The 26778-nt window shown below is 46.9% G+C and overlaps 1 protein-coding gene and 1 pseudogene across 1 annotated transcript in view; one reads left to right on the top strand and one right to left on the bottom strand.

Annotated features, from left to right (window-relative positions):
- LOC120381687 overlaps positions 1–26778 on the bottom strand; it is a 377258-nt pseudogene that overhangs the window by 149678 nt on the left and 200802 nt on the right.
- LOC120381683 (zinc finger protein 850-like) overlaps positions 1–26778 on the top strand; it is a gene marked incomplete at its 5' end in the record, with an annotated part of 218952 nt that overhangs the window by 54526 nt on the left and 137648 nt on the right. Inside the window, one exon of the mRNA XM_039499809.1 lies at positions 11157–12116. Coding sequence (XP_039355743.1) covers positions 11157–12116 — 960 coding nt within the window. The remainder of the gene's footprint in view (positions 1–11156; positions 12117–26778) is intronic.

The raw sequence follows: 26778 nt of genomic DNA, 5'->3' as shown, positions 1-26778 counted from the left end.
CCCATGCCACAGGGCCCCCCACAAAGCTACATTGCTTAGGCTTTGGCTTCAGCTCTGAGTGGTGAGGCTCAGGGCCCTGGACTTCAGCCCCATGCGCTGGGACTTCAGCTTTCTGCCCTGGGCCTCAGCGAGTCTAATGCCAGCCTTGCTTGGCAGCCCCCTGATAACTGCTCACAGCCCCCCAGGGAGCCCCAGACCCCTGGTTGAGAACCACTGCTTTACCCCACGAATCACAGCAATGTTCAGGTTACTGCCAGTCCCGAAGGACCAGTCACTTCCTTAGGTCAATTGAATCTTAGATCTCAGAAGAAAGACAACACTTGTAGCCAGTCCTGTCATAACCTGTATTAAGATTTATTTAAAACCAGAGTTGTTTACAAAGTTAAGGCAGGTTAAAGCAGATGCAGACGAGTTACAGTCATAAATTTTAAAAGGTAACAGAAGCTTCTATAATACGCAGGTTCTACATAGCCTGGGTTAGTCCTAAAGAATAAGGAGCTGGGGATCTCTTGCTTATGCCTAGAAACTTTGCCCCCCAGAGTCCAAGCAGCATACAGATCATCAGTTCCTTCTGTATGGGGGTTTTTACCCCCTTCCTGCCATGTGCTCTGAGCTGCAAAGTCAGCCAGAGGGAAGTGAAGAGCACAACAACAGTCTTGTGTCGTCTTTAACATCCCATAATAGTCTATCTGGTGTGGATGGACCTTTCCTGCCAGGCAGGGTGTAATGCATTCGGTTGCCAGTCAGGCACTTCACCTAGGTAAAGTCTCTCTCCTGTCTGGTGATTTACAGAGGCTCACAATGCAGCTAGTCAGATATTAACCCTGGCAGCAAATCACACGCATTTAGTAAAGTCTCAACCCATTGTTATAATTCTAATACCTCTTTTAACAATACTAACACAGGTGAGTCAGACTGATTCCAGCGATGCGTTTGTCCCTGTTCAGTGAAGACATGGGGGCTTTTGCAAGAGCTAACACCTCATCTGCCAGTGTCACAGGCAGGCTGGGCAGGGATGATGTCTCTAGCCTCTGTTTGCCAGAAGCTGGGAATGGGCGACAGGGGATGGATCATTTGATGGTTACCTGTTCTGTTAGTTCCCTCTGAAGCACCTGGCACTGGCCACTGAGCTAGACGGGCCATTGCTCTGACACAGTGGGCAGCTCTTATACTCATAGTCTGTATGAGGAGTATCGACTCACTGGGGAGCCACAGAAAGAAACAAGATGTGCTGAGGCAAGAAGGCCCAGTCTCAGCGCCCCCGGGGTCACGCTTCCCAAAGGCTAAAATTAGGCCCAGCCCATGAAGGGGGCACTGCCAGGAGAGACTGGATAAAGGCTGGAGCATCCAACAGCTTTGTAAACCTGAGAGAGCTGCCTTGGGACAGTGACAGGGAGAATCCCCAGAGTGACTCCTTGGATTCTGCTCTTCTGTGGCCTTTGCTTTATAGAATCATAGAACTGGAAGGGGCCTCGAGAGGTCGTCTAGTAAGAACCTTTTGTGTACTTGCAAACTGTGATCATGTCCCCTCTCAGTCTTCTCTTCTCCAGACTAAACAAACACATTTTTTTCAATCTTCCCTCATAGGCCATGTTTTCTAGACCTTTAGTCATTTTTGTTGCTCTTCTCTGGACTTTCTCCAATTTGTCCACATCTTTCCTGAAATGTGGCGCCCAGAACTGGACACACTACTGCAGTTGAGGCCTAATCAGTGCGGAGTGAAGCGGAAGAATTACTTCTCATGTCTTGCTTTTTTTGCAACAGTCTAACACTGTTGACTCATATTTAGCTTATGATGCACTGTGACCCCCAGATCCCTTTCCGCAGTTCTCCTTCCTAGGCAGTCATTTCCCATTTTGTATATGTGCAACTGCTTGTTCCTTCCTAAGTGAAGTACTTGGGATTTGACCTTATTGAATTACATCCTATTTACTTCAGACCATTTCTCCAGTTTGTCCAGATCATTTTGAATTTCAGTTCTATCCTCCAAAGCACTTGCAACCCCTCCCAGCTTGGTATCGTCCGCAAACATAAGTGTAACAGAGAGACTCTGCTGCTGGGAGGGTTTCACCCTGTCTCAGAGGGTTACACCCTGGTGGGAGGGGGCTAGGCCTGTACTGGTATATGGTCACTCTGTGCTCCACAGTGTGGCAGAACCTAGAGTGTCCATTAACAGGGAAAAATCCGGGGGGAATCAGCATGTGGAACGGACAAAAGCCCCCTCTGCATTCTCTCACCTTGCCCATCTCGCCCTGGCAGGTTACAGAATAACGTCCACGTTTCGCTCCAGATCATCCCCTCCTCCCAGGGGGAAGGAAATGGCTGCACTGGAGCTGGCTCAGGTAAGGGATTCTCAGGTAGCTGGTGGTGGGTTCTGCTTGGAGGGAGAGGAGCAGTAAATGCATAGGAGGGTGGGAATTGCTCAAGGTGGTGGGAGGCAGGAACTATCTAGGGTGGAGAAAGGGAGGGGACAGGATGTGACAAAGCTTCTGAGACTTGTGTAATGTAGGGTGTGATGGGTTGTCACCCCTGGGGTGCACTGTGGGGGGGCTTCTGGGAACCACTGTGCCCTCTAACCCTGAAGCTGGGCTTGCCCTTCTCACAGTGGTTGGCCGGAGATTCAGCCAGCCTCTCCAGTCCCTGTTATCACCCAACACGACAGCAGGTGGCGCCATGCAGCCAACCAAGCTACCTGAGTGCTTTACCTGAGCCACTCAAGGACAGATAGACGACAACAGTCAATTTCCCAGCAGTAAGTGATAGCAAAGCGATCAAAGCAGATTACTTAGGCTTAGTCTGAGTTTTTGGTTATTTGCTAACGTACTAGATAGAATTTGAACTAGCAATTTCTCACCCTTACTGATGATAGAAGCAGTCCACCAAGTTTCAATATACAAGCTTGAAATCCCTTTACCCTGGGACCAACACTTCCCCCAGTTCAGTCTTTGTTCCTCAGATGCTTCCTCAGGTGGAGAAAGTGAATAAGGAAAAGTTATTTACTTGTTCACGTAATATAAGAACTAGGGGCCACCAAATGAAATTAATGGGCGGCAGATTTAAAACAAAAGGAAGTTCTTCTTCATGCAGCACACAGTCAACCTGTGGAACTCCTTGCCTGAGGAGATCCTGAAGGCTAGGACTATAACAGTGTTTAAAAGAGAACTGGATAAATTCATGGAGTTAAGTTAAGTCCATTAATGGCTATTAGCCATGATGGGTAAGGAATGGTGTCCCTAGCCTCTGTTCGTCAGAGGGTGGCGATAGATGGCAGGAGAGAGATCACTTGATCATTACCTGTTAGGTTCACTCCCTCTGGGGCACCTGGCATTGGTCACTGTCGGTAGACAGAATACTGGGTTGGATGGACCTTTGGTCTGACCCAGTATGGCCATTCTTATTCATAGATCCATAGATTCTAGGACTGGCAGGGACCTCAAGAGCTCATCGAGTCCAGTCCCCTGCCCTCGTGGCAGGACCAAATACTGTCTAGACCATCCCTGATAGACATTTATGTAACCTGCTCTTAAATATCTCCAGAGTTGGAGATTCCACAACCTCCCTAGACAATTTATTCCAGTGTTTAATCACCCTGACAGTTAGGAACTTTTTCCTAACGTCCAACCTAAACCTCCCTTTGCTGCAGTTTAAGCCCATTGCTTCTTGTTCTATCCTTAGAGGCGAAGATGAACATGTTTTCTCCCTCCTCCTCATGGCACCCTTTTAGCTACCTGAAAAATTCTATCATGTCCCCTCTGTCTTCTCTTTCCAAACTAAACAAACCCAATTCTTTCAGCCTTCGTTCATAGGTCATGTTCTCTAGACCTTTAATCATTCTTGTTGCTCTTCTCTGGACCCTCTCCAATATCTCCACATCTTTCTTGAAATGCAGTGCCCAGAACTGGACACAATACTCCAGTCGAGGCCTAACCAGCGCAGAGTAGAGCGGAAGAATGACTTCTCGTGTCTTGCTCACAACATACCTGTTAATGCATCCCAGAATCATGTTTGCTTTTTTTGCAACAGCATCACACTGTTGACTCATACTTAGCTTGTGGTCCACTATAACCCCTAGATCCCTTTCTGCCGTGCTCCTTCCTAGACAGTCTCTTCCCATTCTGCATGTGTGAAACTGATTGTTCCTTCCTAAGTGGAGCACTTTGCATTTGTCTTTATTAAACTTCATCCTGTTTACCTCAGACCATTTCTCCAATTTGTCCAGATCATTTTGAATTATGACCCTGTTGCAATCCAAATCCTCCAAACCAGTTGCAATCCCTCCCAGTTTGGTATCATCTGCAGACTTAAGCGTACTTTCTATGCCAATATCTAAATGGTTGATGAAGCTATTGAACAGAGCCGGTCCCAAAACAGACCCTTGCGGAACCCCACATGTTATACCTTTCCAGCAGGACTGGGAACCATTAATAACTACTCTCTGAGTACGTTTATCCAGCCAGTTATGCACCCACCTTATAGTAGCCCCACCTAAGTTGTATTTGCCTAGTTTATTGATAAGAATATCATGCGAGACTGTATCAAATGCTTTACTAAAGTCTAGGTATACCACATCCACCGCTTCTCCCTTATCCACAAGGCTTGTTATCCTATCAAAGAAAGCTCTCAGATTGGTTTGACATGTTTTGTTCTTCAGATACAGAGTCAATATCCATAACTTCAGATAACAGAGATGATCCATGCACACAAATAGGATAATCATATTCGGCCAATCACAACTTTTCCAATGACACTGCACATGACTCATCTTGCACAAAATACCTAATAATTATGGCCTAATCATTTTATACTCCTACCACTATGCTGAATCTGGGGTGTAGTGTCAGATAGGGCCTAATTTCAAGGCACAGGAGTTGGGAATGAAACTTCCCCTCTTTGTGGAACAGGAAATAATCCCCCAGCCAGGGCTGGGACAACTTCCCAGACTCCCAGTGCTGGAGCCGGAATCTACTGACACTTCATTAGTTACCACCACCCCCAATCTTTGTGGCAACTGTAAACTTTATCACTGATGATTTTATGTTCTCTTCCAGGTCATTAATAAGTATGTTAAATAGCACAGAGCCAAGAACCAGTCCTTGTGGGAAGCCCCTGGAAAGAAATCCACTCGACCATAGTTCCCCATTTACAATCCCAGTTTTTAATCTATTTAATATATGCCCTGTGTATTTTGTATCTTTCTAGTTTTCTAGTCAAAATATTGTGCTGGACCAAGTCATATGCCTTACAGAAGTCTAGGTATATTACATCAATACTATTAGTTGCAACCAAACTTTTGATCTCATCCAGTAAGGATATCCAGTTGGTTTGACAATCTATTGTGTCTAAACCTTTGTTAATGGGTACTAATTATATTACCCTCCTTTAATTCGTTATTAATGAACTCCAGTATCGGCTGCTCCATTCTCTTGCCCAGTATCGATTTTAGACTAACACTCTTGTAATTAGCTGGGTCATCTCTTTTACACTTTTTAAATATTGGCACAGCATTAGCTTTATTCCACTCTTATGGAATTTCCTCAGTGTTCCAAGTCCTAATGAAAATCAACACTAACAGTCCACCACGCTTCTCCACCGGGTCTCTCAAAACTCTTGTTATCTGGACCTGCTGATTTAAACACATCTAACTGTAATACCTGCTGTTTAACATACTCATGAGTTGTTGTTGTTGGAATGGAAAGTGTCGTCGTCAACATCTTATGATATGAGTTACATCATTTGTTTTTCTCCAAATCCAGGAGAGAAATATTTATTGAACACTTTTACCTCTTCTGCATTATTTTTGATAATTCTGCCATTTCTATCTAGTAATTTACCACTACTGTTGTTAGGATTAATTTTGTACTTAATATACTTTTAAAAACTACCTTCTTATTTTTCATTGATTGATCATTGATTTCTGATAGCTTTCCTTGTCAATTTTCTATAATTCTGACCTCCTAACTTATAGTCTTTACTATTGACTTCCCCTTTCTTCCATATATTTTATTTGGAGAGTGTTGGGATTCCTACCAGGGAGCCACCAGCAGGGTCCAGAGACAGCCCCATCTCCTGTATCAAGCTCTGGCTAGTGGGTATGTGATAAATGTGACGACCCTGCCTCTTCGGATGCCGTCTTGCATCCGAAGAAGTGGGTATTCACCCACGAAAGCTCATGCTGCAAAACGTCTGTTAGTCTATAAGGTGCCACAGGATTCTTTTTTGCTTTTACAGATCCAGACTAACACGGCTACCCCTCTGATACTTGACCCTGCCTCCATCTGTCAGGTGGGAGACACAAAGATTCTCTCTTTCTACCCTCTGATTCCTCCTGGCTGCTCTAAGCAAGATGGAGTGGGACTTTGTTAACATGTGCCTCCATTTACCTGGTGCTGCTGTTCTGTGAATAGTGGGGCAGCAGGTACTGAGTGTTGGATTCTTGCTCTTTCAGGGGCCGGTGACCTTCGAGGAGGTGGCTGTGTATTTCACCAGGGAAGAGTGGGCTCTGCTGGACCGCACTCAGAGAGCCCTCTACAGGGATGTCATGCAGGAGAACTATGAGAATGTGACCTCGCTGGGTAAGGATTCCCGTCCTCTTGGTTCTTGGAATAGGAAATGAAGAGATAAGGTTCATGCCAGCCCCACAATGCCACCTCTACTCTGTCCTGTTTCAGCATCACCCCAATATGCCAGTGACACACACACACTACCAGAGACCCTCCCCTGCTGCAGAACACTTTGGGAACAGCGCACAGGAGCCGTATCGCAGTGTCAAATAGCTCCTGTTTGCTCAAGTAAACTTCTTTGAGATGGGGCGACCACATCTGCACGGAGTATTTGAGATGTGGGTGTATCATGGATTCATTTGCTGTTTTTACAAATATGATATATTCTGTCGTATCTATCCCTTTCTTAATTATTTCCAACATTGTTTGCTTTTTTTCACTGCTGCTGCACATTGAGTGGATGTTTTCAGAGAACAATCCACATTGACTCCAAGATCCATCTCTTGAGTGGAAACAGCTAATTTAGACCCCATCATTCTGTATGTATAGTTGGGATTATGTTTTCCAATGGGCTGCACTATGTGCTATCCTGTCATCTAGTACTGCTGAAATCCTGCATTCAGTGATATCCCTGCCCTTCCTGTTCCCTTTCTCCACTGAACCCAACCGGCCCATGCTTCCTGTTCCCAGCTTCCCCAGGACTCTCTCACTGTCTCTGAACTTCTCTGTCAGCAAGAAGCAGTGCCAGGGACACTTGCCCTCTCTTTGGAGTCTTTGATTTCTGGGACATGGATTTAGTTTCTCTGTGTTCTAGGAGACTCTTTGAAATTGAGTGTCTGTGATATTAACCACAGTGCAACCTGGACTGTTGAACAGCTGTGTGACTCAGTTCCCAAGCTGTGGTGCCTTTTACACTGCTTTACTGTGAGAACAGCCACTCCTGGGCAGGTAACGCACAGTCTCCAGCATGTAACTCGCTCCCAGCTACACAGTATTGAGTGCTGCTAGTCAGTGACTCACAAGTTACAGTGCAGCACGGGAGAACCCCAGAAAATTCTCTGCTCCCAGACTTCTCCCAGAAATGTGCATCTTTCCCTGTCCAGCACACTCCTGAACAACGCAAGCTCATATGAAGTCTGTCATTTCATCAGTGGAAAATGACATGCGCCAGCCTTGTTATCCCAGATGGAGTTTCCAACACACTTGAATCCAACCACACTGGTTAGATAAAGAATAAAACAAGATAGTTAACAATCAAAAAAAATATTTTAAGATACAGATAATGAGGCATAAAGCTCAGAATTGTTTACAAAAGAAATGCAAAGATAAAACACAAACTAATGTCTAAGTTAACAAGCTGTGAAACAAGGCAAATGTTTCTCTCGCCATGTGCTGAGACAGGCTGGTTTTCCTTTCAGCCAGGACTCGGCCTAACCCACCCCTGCCGCCCACGTTCAGCTCTTCAGGAGTTGTCATGAGCAGAGGGAAAGGGGGGAGAGGTAGAGTGTGAAGCATTTTCCTCACCTCTTTTTATGATTCTGTCCTTTGTACTAGAAACAACTTCAGTTCTCAGCTGAGTCATGGTGCCAGGCTGTCTGTCGGAGATATGAGAATTGTGAGGGAAAGTACAGAAAGAGCTTTGGAGCTTTGGTCAAGCTAGTAGGCCTGAAGTATTAGCTGAGCTTGCTTCTCTGTGTAAAGGGCATAGAAAGGCAAAGTGGAATGGAAAATCCCCCAGATTGGGGAACAAGTGAAGCCAGGGGGCTGGACTCGATGATCTTTCAAGGTCCCTTCCAGTTCTAGGAGATTGGTATATCTCCAATTATTTATTTTAATTTAAATCCCCCAAATTGGGGAACAATGGCTTTGTGTGCAGAAGGGGCCTAAGTAGGTGAAGTGGAAAGTCCCCAAACACACTGATTTGCAGTAACCGAGCTTGTGAAACATAACCACAATGGAAGTGTTAGAAAAGTCAAACCACAAACTAGACTAGGAATAACAATAACAGGAAAGGCCGAATATGGAAAACTGATTGTTCAGCTCGCTTTTGACCTGCATCATATTTTGCAATATATTCCAAATAAGGAAATTAACGTGCAACGTATGTGCCATTGATTGTGGTTTTAAGCTTTAAAAGGCTCGTGTGATTTTTAGCTCAGGGGGACAGTATTCCAATAGCTGTCGCCCCCTGCGCACTTTTAACCAAGAAAAGAACCTCAGGCTGAGCTGGTTCAAAATCAATCGTGTGGTTGTTTTCCGCAACAACTTCAAGAGGTCCCTGTGATGGAATGTAAATGTCTTCTTCACACCTTCCCCCTGCAGGAGAATGGCTGTTTGACCAGCTGTTTGCCTTGCTGTCTCTGAGGAACTGCTCTGTGGGTGTTCCCCAGAATTGTAACTTTTTCCGTAATCTCATACTGTAAAATCTCATAACTTTACATACAGTGTTACTACACATTTTAACAGGAGGATAATATTCAGTAGATTATGCATTTTCAAATGATACCTCACAAGCCATACTGTGTACAAAATTGATAATTTTCTAGAAGAGTGAACATAGGGGTGTAGACTGACACAGTGTCTGTTCCCAGCACATATGTGGGTATTTCAATCCCTCATAAGCATAGTGTTTGGCATCTTCAAGGACCTGGGGAACTAGTCCTGGAAATTCACTGATTTACCAAGTGTGACACTGTATGGAATTGTGAGACACTTTGGTATTAATAATAAAATAATATAATCTTATCAAATTGCAATGAATCATGCTAGATATGCCATGTAAGGTGTCAGGGGAAATGTTATGATTTTCCAAGTATGATCATTTTGTTTCTGTGTTTGTATCACCTTTGTATTGTGAGTTATAGATATGTAGGGTATATCTGTATTTCCAGACTTGTGCAGTGTTTCTGGGTGACTCCCCCAGACATATTGGCATCAACACTGCCTAGCCTGTTTGATGGCCCATTGAGGGTCATCAGCTGTACAATGAGCCCATGGAAAGGACCAAGAGGATACACCTATTGCGTCAGCAAGACATGCCAGGGTATGCCTGTGTAATGAGAACTTCAAGGCTTTTCCATGCCACGTCCTGTGAATCTTGTGTTTGGGACACAGGAAGTACAAGCCACACGGCAAAAGGAATATAAAGGGCAGCTGCAACTTCTCCATTTTGTCTTCAATCCCCTTGCCTGCCTCTGGAGCAACTTCTCTACAAACTGAACCCTGGAACAAAGGACTGAATGACCATCCAAGCTGTGGATGTGATCCAGACGGACTTCCAAGCCAGCAACTCACCAATACTGCTAAGAACCTGATATATGCATTTTGGAATGTATCTGACTGCTTTTCCATTTAACTTCTTTCTGTCTTTCTTTCGTTTAAACCTTTAGTTTAGATGCTAAAGGATTGTCTGGAAGGATGGAATTTTGGGTAATATCCAAACCTATACTGACCTGGGGATGTGGCTGACCTTTGGGGTCAGAAGATCATTTTGTTTATGTGAGCAGAGTTTTGAAATAACCTCTCACTGTACTGGGCCTAAGTGCTGATTAGGAGCCAGAGAACTGGGATGGAATAAAGGGGGCTGTGTGATTTCTTTTTTCAGCTTCTCGATAACCCTAGTGGGGGATCAGAAGCACAGTTTGTGACTGATCAGTGAGTTTAATTCAGTGTTAACCAGCAGTTTTGGGAGCATCTGCTCTGTCTTTTTCAGCCTGCCCTAACTTTGGCATTTTCAGTGAGAACTGCCCCTGGCACCAGGTCACACCAAGCACTGAAGTTAAATTAATAGAATGTTTTTTATGACAAAGTCTTATGAAATCACCTGAACTCCTTTGTTTTCTTTCATCTGAGCAGGGTTTCCTGTTACCCAGCCTGATGTGATCTCCCAGCTGGAACAAGGGGAAGAGCCATGGGTCCCAGACCTCCAGGGTTCAGAGGAAAGAGAGATCCTGAGAGCTCCCTGCACAGGTGAGGAAACATTAAACCACCCAGAATCTGTAAGTGCCTGAAGGAAACATCTGGGATGCCCAACAAAGCCCTTGGGGAGGTCTCTCAGTTCATTATTGTCCCTAGCAGGGGTCGTATCCTCGGTAAATATAGCTCATGGCTTCTATAGCTCCTAGCAGACACCAGGCAGTAGCTTCCTCCCTTCCCCCTGCGTATTTGGATGGGATGTGAAGGCTGAATTCATCCCCCTCCTCTCTCCTATTTGGGAGAAGAGTTTGGGGGAGTTCAGCTCCTGATTTTTATTTGACCTGTCTTCAGCACTTGTTTTGGTTTGCTCTTCCCCTTTCCATCCCTGTTTGAGGTTTCTGTCTCTGTCACAGCAGGTGATGCAATGGCATGTGAGAAAGAGGAGGAGAATTTTCAGCCTGAAAATGTCGAGCCAGTGGGTAAAAACAGAGCATTATCGCAAAGATCGAAAAGGAATGTGTCCAGGAGTCCTGAGCAGGGAAACTCCTGGGAGATTCAGCACAGACCAGAAAGAGAGCAAGGAAACCAGCCAGGGGAGAAAGTGGATAAATTTATTTCCTGTTGGGGAACTCAGAAGGTCCTCATGGAAACCACAACACAACAGGAAATCCTCAGGCGAAAGAGAAAAAATACATGCCCTGAGTGTGGGAAAACCTTCAATCGCAGTTCACACCTTATTAGGCATCAAACAATCCACACAGGGGACAGGCCCTACGAATGCAGTGAATGTGGAAAATGCTTCACTAGCAGCTCAAACCTTTCTCAACATCAGAGAATCCACACAGGGGAGAGGCCCTTTGAATGCTGTGAGTGTGGGAAAACCTTCACTTACAAATCAGGCCTTTCTAGACATCAGAGAATCCACACAGGGGACAGGCCCTATGAATGCAGAGAGTGTGGGAAAACCTTCAATCGCAGATCAGGCCTTTCTAGACATCAGAGAATCCACACAGGGGACAGGCCCTATGAATGCAGAGAGTGTGGGAAAACCTTCACTCAAATATCAGCCCTTTCTGTTCATCAGAGAATCCACACAGATGAGAGGCCCTATGAATGCAGTGAGTGTAGGAAAAGCTTCACTCACAGATCAGACCTTTCTGTTCATCAGAGAATCCACACAGGGGAGAGGCCCTATGAATGCAGAGAGTGTAGGAAAACCTTCACTCACAGATCAGCCCTTTCTAGACATCAGAGGATCCACACAGGGGAAAGATCCTACGAATGCCATGAGTGTTGTAAAACCTTCAGTCGCAGCTCGCACCTTATTAGTCATCAAACAATCCACACAGGGGACAGGCCCTATGTATGCAGTGAGTGTGGGAAAACGTTTACTCAAAGATCAGCCCTTTCTGTTCATCAGAGAATCCACACAGGGGAGAGGCCCTATGAATGCAGAGAGTGTAGGAAAACCTTCACTCACAGATCAGCCCTTTCTAGACATCAGAGGATCCACACAGGGGAAAGATCCTACAAATGCCGTGAGTGTTGTAAAACCTTCAGTCGCAGCTCGCACCTTATTAGTCATCAAACAATCCACACAGGGGAGAGGCCCTATGAATGCAGAGAGTGCGGGAAAACCTTCAATCACCGCCCACACCTTATTACCCATCAGAGAATCCACACAGGGGAGAGGCCCTATAAATGCTGTGTGTGTGGAAAATGCTTCACTAAAAGTTCAGCCCTTTCTAGGCATCAGAGAATCCACACAGGGGAGAGGCCCTATGAATGCCGTGAGTGTGGGAAAACCTTCTCTTGGCACTCAGCCCATGTTAGCCATCAGAGAATCTGCAAGAGAGACCAACATTGTAAAAATCTCTAGGGCTATCAATACTTTCTTTTCTTTAATACTTTTCCTGATTCCCACATAGTAACTTTTAAAGCTCTTTGAACTGTTTGCAGCACCGTTATCCCTCAGCTTGTCCAGATGAGTGGCCCATTTTTGCCTTTTGCAGTTCGCCCTCTTTTGAGATGGACCTATTTGTCCTTTCTATTGTCCCACAAGTAACTGGAGTGTGCCCTTCCTATGAGGAACCAGGGAGCATCACGTTTATACCATTCCTCCTATTGCAAAGTTATTGTTAGTCACCAACGATCCAGATTGTATCCTTGCCAGTTGTTCTCACATTGCTCTGGGTTGTGCTGAAGAGCAGTTATTTTGGGAATTTTTCAAATTATATGTAAATGAAGAGGAGCAGGGGCAGGAAAAAAGTATAATTACAGCTTCTGTGACACTGGAAGGAGATGGGGTGACTCAGAGATTCCCTCCTTCCCCATCACTGCAGAACTCTTACCTTTTGCCTGAGCCATGCAGAGTTTATCTTCATCACATTCTATCCATCTACTTCTCAAAGTGTCATGTGCTTGCAGATGATGTTTTGACTTCTTTAATCCTATATCAGAGTCGCTATGACTGGAGATGAAAGTGTCAAAGTCCTGGGAGGGGAATTCAAATGGATCCCAAATACAGTGTGATCATTTAGAGTTTAAATTCCAGGTTCCATCTATTGTAAAGCCACTTCTGGCAAGAGGTCTGTTTTTCCCTCATTATGGGGATGCTACGATACTAAAAAATTTGTAAATAACATAACTGACTATGGAGACAGGGATGAGGGAAGCAGGTTTGAATGGATCAGAGGAGAATGTGATGGGAGACTCTCTTGTCCCAATTCTGAATAATCAGATGTAACCTGCTCTGGAATTTCACTTGACACTTTCTTTGTCATGTATTGTCTCTCTGTGATGCGGGTTTCTATCTTTCCTGAAGGCTGTTTGGTCACCCAATTGGATATTAGTTCAGTTTGGTAGGATGTAGCTCAGCTTTATTGAAGAATTTAAGGCAATGACCCTTTGCTAAAGTCCTCATTTATGATTTCAGCTTTGCTTTTTCCCCATCCCTCCATGATGACATGGAGAAAGTTGAAGTGCAGTTCTATCAACAGGAGAGAACTCTCTAATTTACTGGACAGGCTAACAAAGAAATAGCAGTGATTTAAAATCTCCACTCAGAAATGGTGAACAACAGCAGAACCCCAACTAACTGAAGGAAGTGCATCTGATCACAGTGTATTTCAGTTGTTTAAGGCAATATTGTCTCCGATGATCTGAGAAGAGAATTCCATGGTAAGTGGTTTTGAACTAGGCAAAATGCCCATGTGTTTGGTTCCCAAAGCATTTGTAACCTAGTCCCTACAGAAGATCTCTCCTAGCTAATCCTATGCTTTGGGAAATGCAGCCTTTGATGACACAGATGTTGAGGAAATGGAAGTGGAGTTTTTGTCAAATTTATCCTTTGTAGGTGCTAAAGATGTGTATAAAATGAAACCAGTGTTGAAAATGTAATAGCTTCAGAAAAATAGCCATGTTTGAATAGAATCTCCAGCTCTGGTAACGAACGAAGATTCTGATCCCAGGCCTGTATCCAGTCCCTTCCCTGGACCTGTGCCACCGAATTAAAGAAAAGCTGGGCATGTTTCAGGAAGCCATTCCTCATTAACACTGCTGAGATTTTAAGTGGTTTTGTAAAGGATTCTACTTCAGAGAAGTGTAACTTTACCCTATGCAAGACCAAGGATTTGGAAAGAGCTGAGGTTGAAAGAGTCCACACCCAGTTCTTGGTTTCCACCCCAGTAAAGGAAGCTATGGTGACCCAAGGAAAATTGTTTGTACAACTCCACTTCCTAGTTCAGTGTCACTGATTACACTTCCAAAGTATGCCAGGGTTAGATTGAGAACAGTCATCCTTCACTGTTTGGATGCAAAGAGAGAGTGCTTCATAGCACAGTCCTTCCCCGTGGATCCCAAACTGGCTGCCTGGTTGACACTGCTATAACAGATGCTCTAAGGCAATGGGAGAGATTTCTCCCATCGGACTTGATTAGTCCAGCCCCCGCAAGCGGCGGTGGCTATGTTGGCAGGAGAAGCTCTCCCGCTCATGTAGCACTGTCTACACAGGGGGTTAGGGCTGTGTAACTATGTTGCTCAGCTGTGTGGATTTTTCAAACCCCTAAGCAATATAGTTATCCCGATAAATGTCTTTAGTGTAGACCAGAGAGGTTTCTCTTGTGTTTTATGCATTTACATTACTTCTCTACCTCCTCCTACTTTGAAAGATTAAAAAGTGTGAAAAGAGAGGTATTTTTCTCCATGATGCAAACATTCGGACATAGAGGACCCCTTCTACCAACACATATGGCGGAAGATCCTGAGATATATGAACTCACAGAAGTGGTTGGGACCTACATTGGGACAAACCACAATAAGAACCAAGGTTCAGTTGTTGGCAATGGGGATTAAAAGAAAACTAACATATATGAAAAGAATTTGTGATCTTTGAATATGTTATTGTTACCAATTAAAATGAAATTATAGGTGAAGTTGTTGGTTAAAGAATAAGAGACTGTGATAATGTGAATTATTTTGGAAAACTGAAAGTTGTCTTGTTTTTGTGTTTTGTTAGTCGTACAGGAAATGATGGCTAATCTTGAAAAGTCAATTAGATTAAATTTACCCTGGTTCCTCAACTGTAGCTACAGCTCTAGTACCCATCAATCCAAAGACTGAGAGAAATGGAGAGTTCCAACCATTGTCCTTTTAGTATCTTATTGTTCCTCTCTCTGTTTTTTGTGCTGGCCTTTCTATTCTATCATTTTCTGCCTTTGTTTAGTGGTAACAATTGGTTTCCATCACTCACGTTTGTTTGTTTAAATCTCTATCCGTTGTGAAATAAATTTTTTGCTTGTTCGATAACTGTACTCAGGTGCTGTGTGAGATACAGTAGCAATGGTCCACAGTAAAACTAGTAACCTGGGATACGTGGGGAAGAGAGGATCTGGGATTTCACCGAGTATCTGGTGATCTGGGCTGGACCCCATAGGGGGACACATTGAAGGAACTCAGGAATTAGGGTAGCTGCTGTAGCTCAGAGGAGGGTCCTTGAGTTCCAGCAGGCTGGTGAGTTTGGTCACTAACATCCAGCTGCCAAATGCAAAACTCCCTCTTCCTTGTGGCAGGTGGCAACAAGGAGACTCACAGCCCTCAGCTCCCTGAGAAGGGTCACAGTGTGTCTCTATGTTGATCCACCTGTCAAATTCACACAGGGAAAGCTCCCGATAGCACAAAACTCTGCCCTATGAAATCATGGAACATGTGCTCTTCCCTCTGTGAAAGCATGTAAAGAATCCAAGCGCTGGGGGACAGGGTTTGGGTCCAGAGCGACCTAGACAAATTGCAGGATTGGGCCAAAACAAATCTGAGGAGGTTCAACAAGGAGAAGTGCAGAGTCCTGCACTTAGGACGGAAGAATCCTATTCACTGCCACAGACTGGGGACTGACTGAGTGAGGGGGGTTTGATAGCAGCCTTCAAGTACCTGAAAGAGCAGCATTGTGGGCTTTCTCCTGGCCACTTTTGCTGGGCTGGGCAGGCAGCCTGGAGGCCTTTCTAGAAGAGAACTGGGAACGGAGTTAGAAAAACCAATGTGAAAACCAGAACCTCAGGTTTAGACTCATTTATTTATAATATTAAATCTTGAATTCTAGTGTCTCAGTCAATACAATTGCTTCAGTCTGATAGTTGCCCAAAGGGAAACTTAACGTCTCTCCAAGAGGAGTGGAGAGAAAACACTTTTCAGAGTCCAAGAGAGACAAGGCGGGTGAGGGTAAGAGCTTGCAGAGGACCAACCTCTGTTGGTGAAAGAGACAAGCTGTGGAGCTAACCCAGCACCCTTCTTCAGTTCTGTGTAGCCTGGAAGGTCGTCTCTTCCATAACCAGCACTTAGAACATAAAAACAGCCACACTGAGTCAGACCAGTTCATCTAGCCCACTCTCCTGGAAGTGGCCAATGCCCGGTGCCCCAGAGGACCCCTGGGACCAACATGGATACACCACCACCGCAAACAAGGTTAAAAGTCAATGCACATGGGAGAATGATCTTGTGTTTCATTCCTTATGTCCTAGTCCCATCATGTGGCCATTTCATTTTCTTCCTTTCTGTTAAAAGCTTTGGTGTTTTGCACAGAAACATTATTTCCCCAGGAGAGACCCAGGAGTGGGGGCTGCATTCCTGTGCCAAACAGTCACTGGAAGGGGGCAGACAAAGGCCTTTAGGACGAGGCGTCCGTCACTGTCAAAAGATCATCTCCCTCCCTCACTGGCAGCCTGAATTTGTTCCTTATCCTCCCAGAGTCTGGGGGCTGGAATCAGCACTACCCAGCCCCTCCGTATGTAGCAGGAACAAACACAAACCTGGTCTTTAACACAAGCTGTCCCCTTCCTTCTGAGGGAAGAGTTTTCTGTGATTGAAGTTGAGCTTCAGTTCCCCTCTCCTAGGGGCGGGGCAGGTGTGGGGCCAGTTCCCAGTGAGATCTGTTTTCACCTTCGCTCCCTTTCAGTCACTCTGGGATGGTAACTCTGCTCCCAGCTGTCAGGCAGCTTCCAGCCCATCCACCCTGCTCACTAACTCTGTGGTCATGTGTTACTCCCTCTGCCAGCACACAGAGCCTGCAGGAAAACTACTCCTGCCAGATGCACTGGTGGTATAGTGGTGTGCATAGGTGCCTTCCAAGCAGTTGATCTGGGTTTGATTCCCAGTCAATGCAATAATGGCTTTTCTCTTCTGTTGTTTCCTCATCTGGAAGTGGTTTAATTTCAGTCACATTGTGTTACAATCACATTATCTATAGAATGAGACAATAAATGTGTCAAAGTCCAGCAGGTCATACAGGATGGAGGCACACAAGGGGCTGGAATGTGTCATCTGAGAAAGACAGAACACTTGGAAACCTGCATCTCCCATCCCCTGGCCTTGCGTGTTATGATTCCAGCTGCGTGAGCTGTTTATAGGATGTTCCGGCATGGTGGGGAAATGAAGTTTTGAGTCAGTTTTTGCTCCTGCAGATTCCTTTGCTGTTACAATGATAATGACATGAACAACAGGGAGGCAAAATAAACACAAACCCCACATTGCAATACAGGTGGGGAAAGAGACGATCACGGTTAAGCCAAACACGTCAAAATAAAAATTAATACTAAAAAAGGGGAGAGGGAAGAGATCAGGTATGTGGAGATCCCCTTGATATTTCAACGCACATTGTTAGAATCAAAGTTCAGACTTGACACTGGAAAACCCGCAACTACCTGTCTCTCTGAACACCTGTGATGAGCAAGATGGAGTTGGGACACCTGTTCTGCTTCAATCATTTATTGTCTCTCTGTTCTCTCCTTCTCCCCCCAGTTCCTCGTCTCCAATGTCTCTGCCTTTCTCCTCTTGCTCCCTCTCCCCTGCCCTTTCCAGGAACTCACACTCTACAGCATTTAGGACAAGCCAGAGCTCCCATGTTCTGCACATGAGCCTGTGTCAGAGGACGTGGGACCCAGGTCAGAACCAGTCACCGGATCAATATGTCCCTTTATGGGCGACTTCTCTGTCTGCTCTGCAATTTACACCCCCCCCCCCACTGAAGGGGGTGGGGTACAGCTCTGACTGAGAGGCCTCACAGGAGAAATTTCAGCCCAAAGACAAATTTGTGTGAAATGCTGAGAAGTGAAGAGCCCCCTTCCTGTCCCCCCAAATCCCCAGAACTCTAGTGTCACCCCCATGGCACCAGCACAGGGAACCCAGTGAGATGGGGTTACAGAATACAAGGGGGAGGGAGCAGGGGAGAGAGGTGACAGGGACTCTCTCTCTTTCCTTCTCTCTTCACTTTCTGTTCTTCTCTTTCCTTCCAGGAACTGCAGTCACAGCAGGGAGGGGTTTGTCTCTTTAGTAGGGATCCCTCTGTGTCACGGAGGCTGCACAAGTCATAGATTCTGTGACTTCTGCAGTGGCCACTGTGGCTGACTCCATCGCTGCCCCAGCAGCTGGCCTGGGGACAGCCTGAGCAGTGGTTCCAAGGGTGGCAGGAGCAGCCACAGCTCAGTGGCTCCTGGCACCTGTCCCGAGGTGGCTGGAGCAGGGCTGGCCTCTGGGGCTCCCCTCACCTGGCAGCCTCTGGAGTGGCAGTGGGTCCCCGGGGCTTCTCCCCCAGTACATGGTGCCACGGGCCCCCTGGACTCCCTGCACCCACAGCTGGTGCCATGGACCCCCTGGGCCTCCCTCCCCAAGATTCAATGAGGGGTATTTATGGTATAAGTCATGGCCGGGTCATGGGCAATGAGCTTTTCGTTTTTGCCCGTGATCTGTCCATGACATTTACTAAAAATACCAGGGATTAAATCTTCGCCTTCCTCATTATCGATCAAATAAATCAAAATGCCTCCACCTGCAAGTGGATTTAGCCCAGGACCCTCAGAGTCAGCAGCTGTTACGCCCCCACTGAGCTCTCTGGTCAGGTGTCCTAGCGCTGGAAGCCTCCTGTTTAGATCCTAAAATAGCGTTTTTGCACCAGGGGGCTGAAATTTTGGACCGGACATAGTAGCTCCACCGTTATTTTACTGAATTGCTTCAAAACAGCAAGTCAAGAAAGTCTCCTAAGTGCCAGGCTCTCTGCCATGGAAACAGCTGCCCCTGCTCTGCAGGAGTCTGTGTGTTCCACACAGCAACGCACACACCTGCTCCGCACTGAAGGGGGGTCAGACAGTGACAGGGTTGGTAACACAAATACTTCAGACTATTAACTCCAGGTCCCTTCCTTTCTTTAACCCAGGATGTGCCAGTCACCTGGTAACCATGGTGTTATCTTCACCTTAAAATACCTCTCAGGACATTTTCAGTGAGCCCTGCACCCCATGCCCTGCTGGCAGCCAGCCCCTGTCTGCAGCCAGCCCTGCACCCTCTGCCCTGTCCCCACCAGCTGCATCCTCCCTGCCCTGCCCGCAGCCAGCCCCGCACCCCCTACCCTGCCTGCAGCCAGCCCCACACCCCCTGCCCACAGCCACCCCTGCCACACCCCCTGCCCTGTCTCCAGCTAACTCCTGCTGCACCCCCTGTAGCCCCGCCCAAAGCCAGCCAGCCCCCACACACCCCCAGCCGTGGACACCCTGCCCTGTCTCCAGCCAAGTCCTGCCACACACCCCTGCCTGAAGCCAGCCAGCCTGCCCCACACACCCCTGTCTCCAGCCAGCCCCGCACCCCTTGCCCTGCCTGCAGCCAGACCCTACCTCCAATCAGCCTCTGCCCTGCCTCCAGCCAGCCCCATGGCCACTGGTGCCCTGCAGTTCCCAGGGCAGTAACCCTGCACACCTGCTTCAATGAGGGGGGCAGGGAGCAGCTGGGACCCACACCTGTGCACACCCGAGGGTGACCAGACAGCAAGTGTGAAAAATCGGGACAGGGAGTGGGGGGTAATAGGATCCTAGATAAGAAAAAGACCCCAAAATTGGGACTGTCCCTATAAAATTGGGACATCTGGTCACCCTAGCACACCCCCAGGACTCCTGGGTTCCATTGCTGGGTTTCCTATTGGTTCCACTGCTGGTTGTTTTCCTTTTCCTGGGGGACTCTGGGCAAGTTGCTCCCCCCTCTAGGGCTCCGTCCCCAGCAGGCAAATGGGGATTTCGTACCTTCCCGCTAGTGGAAAGTGCTGGGAGAATCCCCCAGCCAAAGCTGCTCTGACAGCGCTAAGCAGCATCTGACCATTTCAGGTCGGAGCGCACTGCCCAGGAGGAGGAGAGTCTGGCTCTGGGGTTTCACTTCAGCCCAGTCTAGAGAGAGGGGCCCAGCCATGGGGTTTGGCTCAAGAAGACCAAGTCTCCAATTCGTTAAGGGCATTTTGAATTCCAATCCTGTGCTCCAAAGTGCTTGGTGTCAGCTGCACATTTTAGAACGATACTCTCCACTCCATTTTCCAAATCATCATTCATACTGTTCACCCACCTCCACTAGGCCTGGAACCCTGCCAAAGAAGGAAAGAGGATTGGTTTGGAATGATTTGTTCTTGACAAATCCATGATCCCTCGTGCTAAGAACCAAATTATCCTGTAGGTGCTGCTGACAAACTGAGTGTTTAAGAATATATTCCAGTATCTCTCCAGCTATGGAAGTGAGGCTAGCTAGTCTGTAAGGCCCAGGGGTCTCTTTGTTCCCGTTTGAAAGATAGATCCTGTCTTGTTCATGGATGGGAAGATGTTCTTTTTCAGGGATCTCAGACGAGAACTGGGGCACAACACCTGGTTTGTTAAGGCCACAAAAATGGAGCCAGGAACCTCTTCTCTCCTGCTGGCAAAGAACCCCAGGTACCTAAAAGACAGAGACTCACATCCCTGAATGGGCTTTAGAAAAGGCAGTGGTTAAAAAGTTTGGCCCCGACCATTTCTTGTTTCCATAGACTAGACATTTTAGCAAACTTTAGAATTCCTCGGTGCTAAACACCGTGAAACTCTCCTTTCTCCTTCACAGAGGGCTTTATCGCCCCTTATCTCACTCAGGCTCAGGACTGCCCAGAGTTCGAGAACTGTCCCTGTTCCCATTGGGCAGATGGGGAGGAGCCTGAGGTATAGAGAAGGGAAGTGACCTGTCACCAGATGGATCAGACTGAACAGGTTTCAGACCTCGAGGAGGCTCTTACCTTCTAAACAGGGAAAACGGCTGTTTTCTAGTAAAATCACTAAAAGGGAAGGAGAAAACTCGAAAGAGGTTCCTCCTGGCGCTCACGTCCGTGAACCCGAATACTCTCTCAGTCCTCAAAGAGAGACCTGGAGAAGGAGACTTGCTGGAGTAAAGCCACAGGGGTCTCTGAGGTTTCCCTGGCCCCTCGCCCCTGTCCTGCCTGGCTGATGTCAGCATCTCTCTGCGAGGTCACCACCTCCCCACCACCTTGGACCAATAGTCTGAGGTCCTGCAAAAGGCCTTTGTGATGTCACTGCCACACCCCTCCCTTGCTGGGCTAATGTCCTGCCCCTGGCCAGGCACTTTGGAGGTTTGAGCTACTCCCTGGGGATCACCCCACTCAAGGAGCGTTCGTTCTAGGCAGCAAGCCGGCTAGACAGGGAAACATCAGACGCTGCTCCCAGTGCTACACTCAGTTTTTCAGAAATTAGTTGACTTTATGGCCAGAAGAGACCATTAGAGCATCTAATCTGACCCCCTGCATATCACAGGCCTCCTGTATGACACAAGAGCTACTTTTGGGGGAAAACACATTCCAGAAAGGGATCTAGTCTTCATGAAATGACATCAGGAGATGGAGAATCCACCACTTTCCTTGGTAGCTTGTTCCTGTGGTGAATCATCCTCGCTGTTGAATATTTGTGCCTTAGTTGTAATATGAATTTGTCTCTTTTCACCTTCCAGCCATTGGGTCTTGTTAGGCCTTTCTCTGCTCGATTCAAGAGCCCTTTAATACCCAATCTTTTCTCTCCATTAAGGCACTTCAACACTTTAATGAAGTCACCTTTCAATCTTCTTTTGATAAGCTAAACAGGTTGAGCTCTTTCAATAGCTCACTAGAAGGCATTTTTCTCCAGCCCTCAGAACATTTGGTGGCTCTTTGCTGCCTCAGCTCCAATTTCACAACATCTTTTTCAAAGGAGGACACCAAAACTGGAGGCTATTCCAGTATCAGTCTCACTGATGCCGTGTCACCTCCTGTGACATTATTCACATAATCTGTAACTGTATAGATCACCGTTGCAACTGCTGTTCTATTTGTAGCCAATATTGTAGAAAGGTTGTAGCGTAAGGGGTCTATGGAGAGGTTCTGATTGGCTGATTATAATGATGCTATTTCTAGATGTGTATCATTTTTATAGTTGACGTTATGAATTCCTGCTCATTTCCCCACTGGCTGGAGCATGGCTAGAGTGTGTCTGTGGTTAATGATGTTGCTGTAGATTGTTCGTTTCCTGCCTTGGCAATTCAGACAGTCCCTTTTCCCAACATATCTCCAGCACATCATTAGTTCCAATAACAGGGGCAGCTTTTCTCTGGGGCACTGAGATTTTTTGGGGAGTTGGTGGCTCCTTTCTTTCCTCACCCTGGAGTAAACTCATAAGAACATAAGAACATAAGAAAGGCCGTACCGGGTCAGAACAAAGGTCCATCTAGCCCAGTATCTGTCTACCGACAGTAGCCAATGCCAGGTGCCCCAGAGGGAGTGAACCTAACAGGCAATGATCAAGTGATCTCTCTCCTGCCATCCATCTCCATCCTCTGACGAATAGAGGCTAGGGACACCATTCTTACCCATCCTGGCTAATAGCCATTTATGGACTTAGCCACCATGAATTTATCCAGTCCCCTTTTAAACATTGTCATAGTCCTAGCCTTCACAACGTCCTCAGGTAAGGAGTTCCACAAGTTGACTGTGTGCTGTGTGAAGAAGAACTTCCTTTTATTTGTTTTAAACCTGCTGCCTATTAATTTCATTTGGTGACCCCTAGTTCTTGTATTATGGGAATAAGTAAATAACTTTTCCTTATCCACTTTCTCAACATCACTCATGATTTTATATACCTCTATCATATCCCCCCTTAGTCTTCTCTTTTCCAACTCAGCTTTTTATTCCATGGTTCATGCTTTATGGAATAACAACATCAGCCTGAAGAAAGAGGAGAGTGAATATCTCACTGCCAGGGCTGAAGGTGGCCACGTCCCCTCTGTCTGACCGTTGCCATTGCAGGAGAGAAGGTTTCAATGGAATCGAATGCCCTGGCTCAGACAAGTGACACAGGGAGGTTTTGCTGTTCATGGATCCATGCAAAGGAAATTGTGTCTCTGTGTGAAACTGAGAAGGAAAATGAAACGGCCACAGGGTGGCGCAATGCCTAAGCTAAGGCAGGAGGGTGAAGGAATCGGGCTGAGGAATGACTGACGTGGACTCACCTGGGATTGAAATGACATTTGTCTGTGTCGGGCAGTGAGAAACTGACATTAATTCAGATGCGGGGTTGAGGCTTCTTTAGCTCCTTGTAGAACTTGAACTTGATTTCCCAGAAGGGAGAAAGGGAAAGTCTGGGGCAGCCTTGAGTCCCTGGCTGGGTCTCCTGGGCAGTGGAAAACGTCCCTTGTTTGGCCCTGCCAAGGGGATCGTGGAGGCTGAGACGCCCCTCGGCTTGGATCAAAGGGGGAGTTGGATGGAATTTATCACACAACCCTCCCTGCTCCCCAGAGCCCCACGGGGAGAAGCTAGAGAAGGGGGAGTCATTCCTCCCCTGCGCTCCCAGAAGAGCTGCTAGCAGGGCCGCCCAGAGGTGGGGGCAAGTGGGGCAATTTGCCCCAGGCCCTGGGTCTTGCAGGGGCCCCCACAAGCAGGAGCGTAGCTAGGGGGGAGCAGGGGGGGCTGCAGCTCCCCCACTGAGCACATTCCCCCAAAGTGGCGCCTTAGTAGGAATTTGGAATAAGGTGGAAAGATCTGGAATTTCCCCCCACACACACACACCTCCTCGGGTGGCAGGGGGTGCAGGTGGAGGGGCAGAGCCCAGGGCTGGGGTGGTGGTGGGGGTGTCGGTGGGGGAGCAGTCGGGGGGCAAGGGCGGCGCCAAGAGCTGGGGCAGCATGGGGTATGTGGGGCAGAGCCCAGGGCTGGGGTGGCAGGGGTGTGGGTGGAGGGGGCAGAGCCCAGGTCTGGGGTGGCAGGGAGGTGCAGTGGGGAGCCCAGGGCTTGGGTGGGGGCAGCCAAAATTTTTTTTGCTTGGGACGGCAAAAAACCTAGAGCCGGCCCTGCCTCCACCCACCGTGAGGTAGGTAGGAGCAGATCATTATTATCCCTACTTGAAAGAGGGAGAAGCTGAGGCTGAGAAAGGAGAATTGACTTGTCTGAGGTCACACAGCCAGTCAGGGGCAGAGTTGGGAATAGGACCCAAGAGCTCTGATTTTCAAACTAACCATTGGATCTTGAATTTCAGACATTGAATGACCTGAATAAAATGCTCTCAGATGAGCTCCAGACCAACAACAGTGCACAGGAATTATTCAGCAAGTATTTGAAGAGAATCATGTTAGAGAGAATCATGAACTGCTCAGAGACCATTAATGCAGAGAAGCAGCAAAATTCGTCAAACATAGAACTGGTTCTGACTTATTTCCTTGGTCTTGAAAGAGAACAAGGACCTGAGTTTCCTCCCTGTCAATAACTCCCCTCCTCAGCCAATCAGGGTAGAGACTGAGGACGGGAGGCTGAGGGTTCTCACCAGAGAGCCCAAAGGATGGCCCAGGTCATTGGTGGGGATCAAATAAAGTTCAGAATAAAATTCTGCCTCCTTAAGCTCATGTTTTCCATGCCTAGAATTCAACTGTCACCAGATGGATCAGACTGAACAGGTTTCAAACCTCCAGGAGGCTCTTACCTTCTAAACAGGGACGGCTGTTTTCTAGTAAAATCACTAAAAGGGAAGGAGAAAACTCAAAAGAGGTTCCTCCTGGCACTCACGTCCGTGAACCCGAATACTCCCTCAGTCCTCAAAGAGAGACCTGGAGAAGGAGACTTGCTGAAGCAAAGCCACAGGGGTCTCTGAGGTTTCCCTGGCCCCTCGCCCCTGTCCTGCCTGGCTGATGTCAGCATCTCTCTGTGAGGTCACCACCTCCCCACCAATAGTTTGAGGTCCTGCAAAAAACCTTTGTGATGTCACTGCTGCACCCTTCCCTTGCTGGCCTAATGTCCTGCCTCAGGCCAGGCACTTTGGAGGTTTGAGCTACTCCCTGTGGATCACCCCACTCAAGGAGCGTTCGTTCTAGGCAGCAAGCCAGCTAGAAAGGAAAACATCAGATGCTGCTCCCAGTGCTACACTCAGTTTTTCAGAAATTAGTCGACTTTCCGGCCAGTAGAGACCATTAGAGCATCTAATCTGACCCCCTGCACAGGCCTCCTGTATGACACAATAGCAGGTGAGGGAGGGGGGCTGAGGAGGCGAGTGGGTGGGCAGTGGCGAGGGGGCGGGTGAGCCGGCAGAGAGACAATATTCATAACTTCAACTACAAAAATGATACACATCTAGAGATAGCATCATTATAATCAGCCAATCAGAACCTCTCCATAGACCCCTTAAATGACCACTTCCCTGTAATATTGGCTGCAAATATAGAACAGTGGTCGCAATGGTAATCTATACAGTTACAGATTATGTCAATAATGTCACAGGAGGTGACACAGCATCAGTGAGACTGATACTGGAATACTGCCTCCAGTTTTGGTGTCCTCATTTGAAAAAGATGTTGTGAAATTGGAGCTGGGGCAGCAAAGAGCCACCAAAGGTTCTGAGGGCTGGAGAAAAATGCCTTCTAGTGAGCTATTGAAAGAGCTCAACCTGTTTAGCTTGTCAAAAGAAGATTGAAAGGTGACTTCATTGAAGTGTTGAAGTGCCTTCAGGGAGAGAAAAGATTTGGGAATTAAAGGGCTCTTGAATCAAGCAGAGAAAGGACTGAGAGAGTATTCGGGTTCACGGATGTGAGCACCAGGAGGAACCTCTTTCGAGTTTTCTCCTTCCCTTTTAGTGATTTTACTAGAAAACAGCCGTCCCTGTTTAGAAGGTAAGAGCCTCCTTGAGGTTTGAAACCTGTTCAGTCTGATCCATCTGGTGACAGTTGAATTCTAGGCATGGAAAACACAAGGGTAAGGAGGCAGAATTTTATTCTGCACCTGTGATTTTGTCCCTTAGAATCACGGGGGACATAAGGGTTTGTCCTTTTTGTTTCACCTCTTGCTCCATCCACTGTCTGATCCCTCTTTTCTCTTTGTCTCTTGCTTCCTTTGTCCTTTCTCCTGTTCCCCTCCCAAAATCAGTTTTTTTTCTCCTGCTGATAACAGCTCATGTTAACTGATCACTCTCGTTATAGTGTGTATGGCAACACCCATTTTTTCACGTTCTCTGTGTGTATATATATCTTCCTACTGAATTTTTAACTGCATGCATCCGCTGAAGTGAGTTTTAGCCCACAAAAGCTTATGCTCAAATAGATTTGTTAGTCTCTAAGATGCCACATGTTCTCTTTGTTCTTTTTGCAGATAAATTAATGGAGGTTAAGTCCATTAATGGATATTAGCCAGGATGGGTAAGAAATGGTGTCCCTAGCCTCTGTTTGTGAGAGAGTGGAGATGGATGGCAAGAGAGAGATCACTTGATCATTTCCGGTTAGGTTCACTCCCTCTTGGGCACCTGGCATTGGCCACTGTTGGCAGATAGGATATGAGGTTGAATGGACCTTTGGTCTGACCCAGTATGGCCATTCTTATGAAGGGAAGGGCATAACCCCATGACAGAGTTTCTGTAGTGTAGTGGTTATCACATTTGCCTAACACACAAAAGGTCCTTGGTTCAAAGCCAGGCAGAAACATGATGGCTTCCTTTTCTCAGCTCCTAGTGGCCTGTTCCTGCTGTTGTAGGAACAGCAGTGATTTCTATGCTCAAAAGGTCTGTTACACCCCCCATCCTCC

This window comes from Mauremys reevesii, linkage group 14 (genome assembly GCF_016161935.1).
Source record: "Mauremys reevesii isolate NIE-2019 linkage group 14, ASM1616193v1, whole genome shotgun sequence".
Lineage (NCBI taxonomy): Eukaryota > Metazoa > Chordata > Testudines > Geoemydidae > Mauremys > Mauremys reevesii.
The sequence above is the reverse complement of the archived record's forward strand: the minus strand, read 5'-3'. Positions and strand labels throughout refer to the sequence as shown.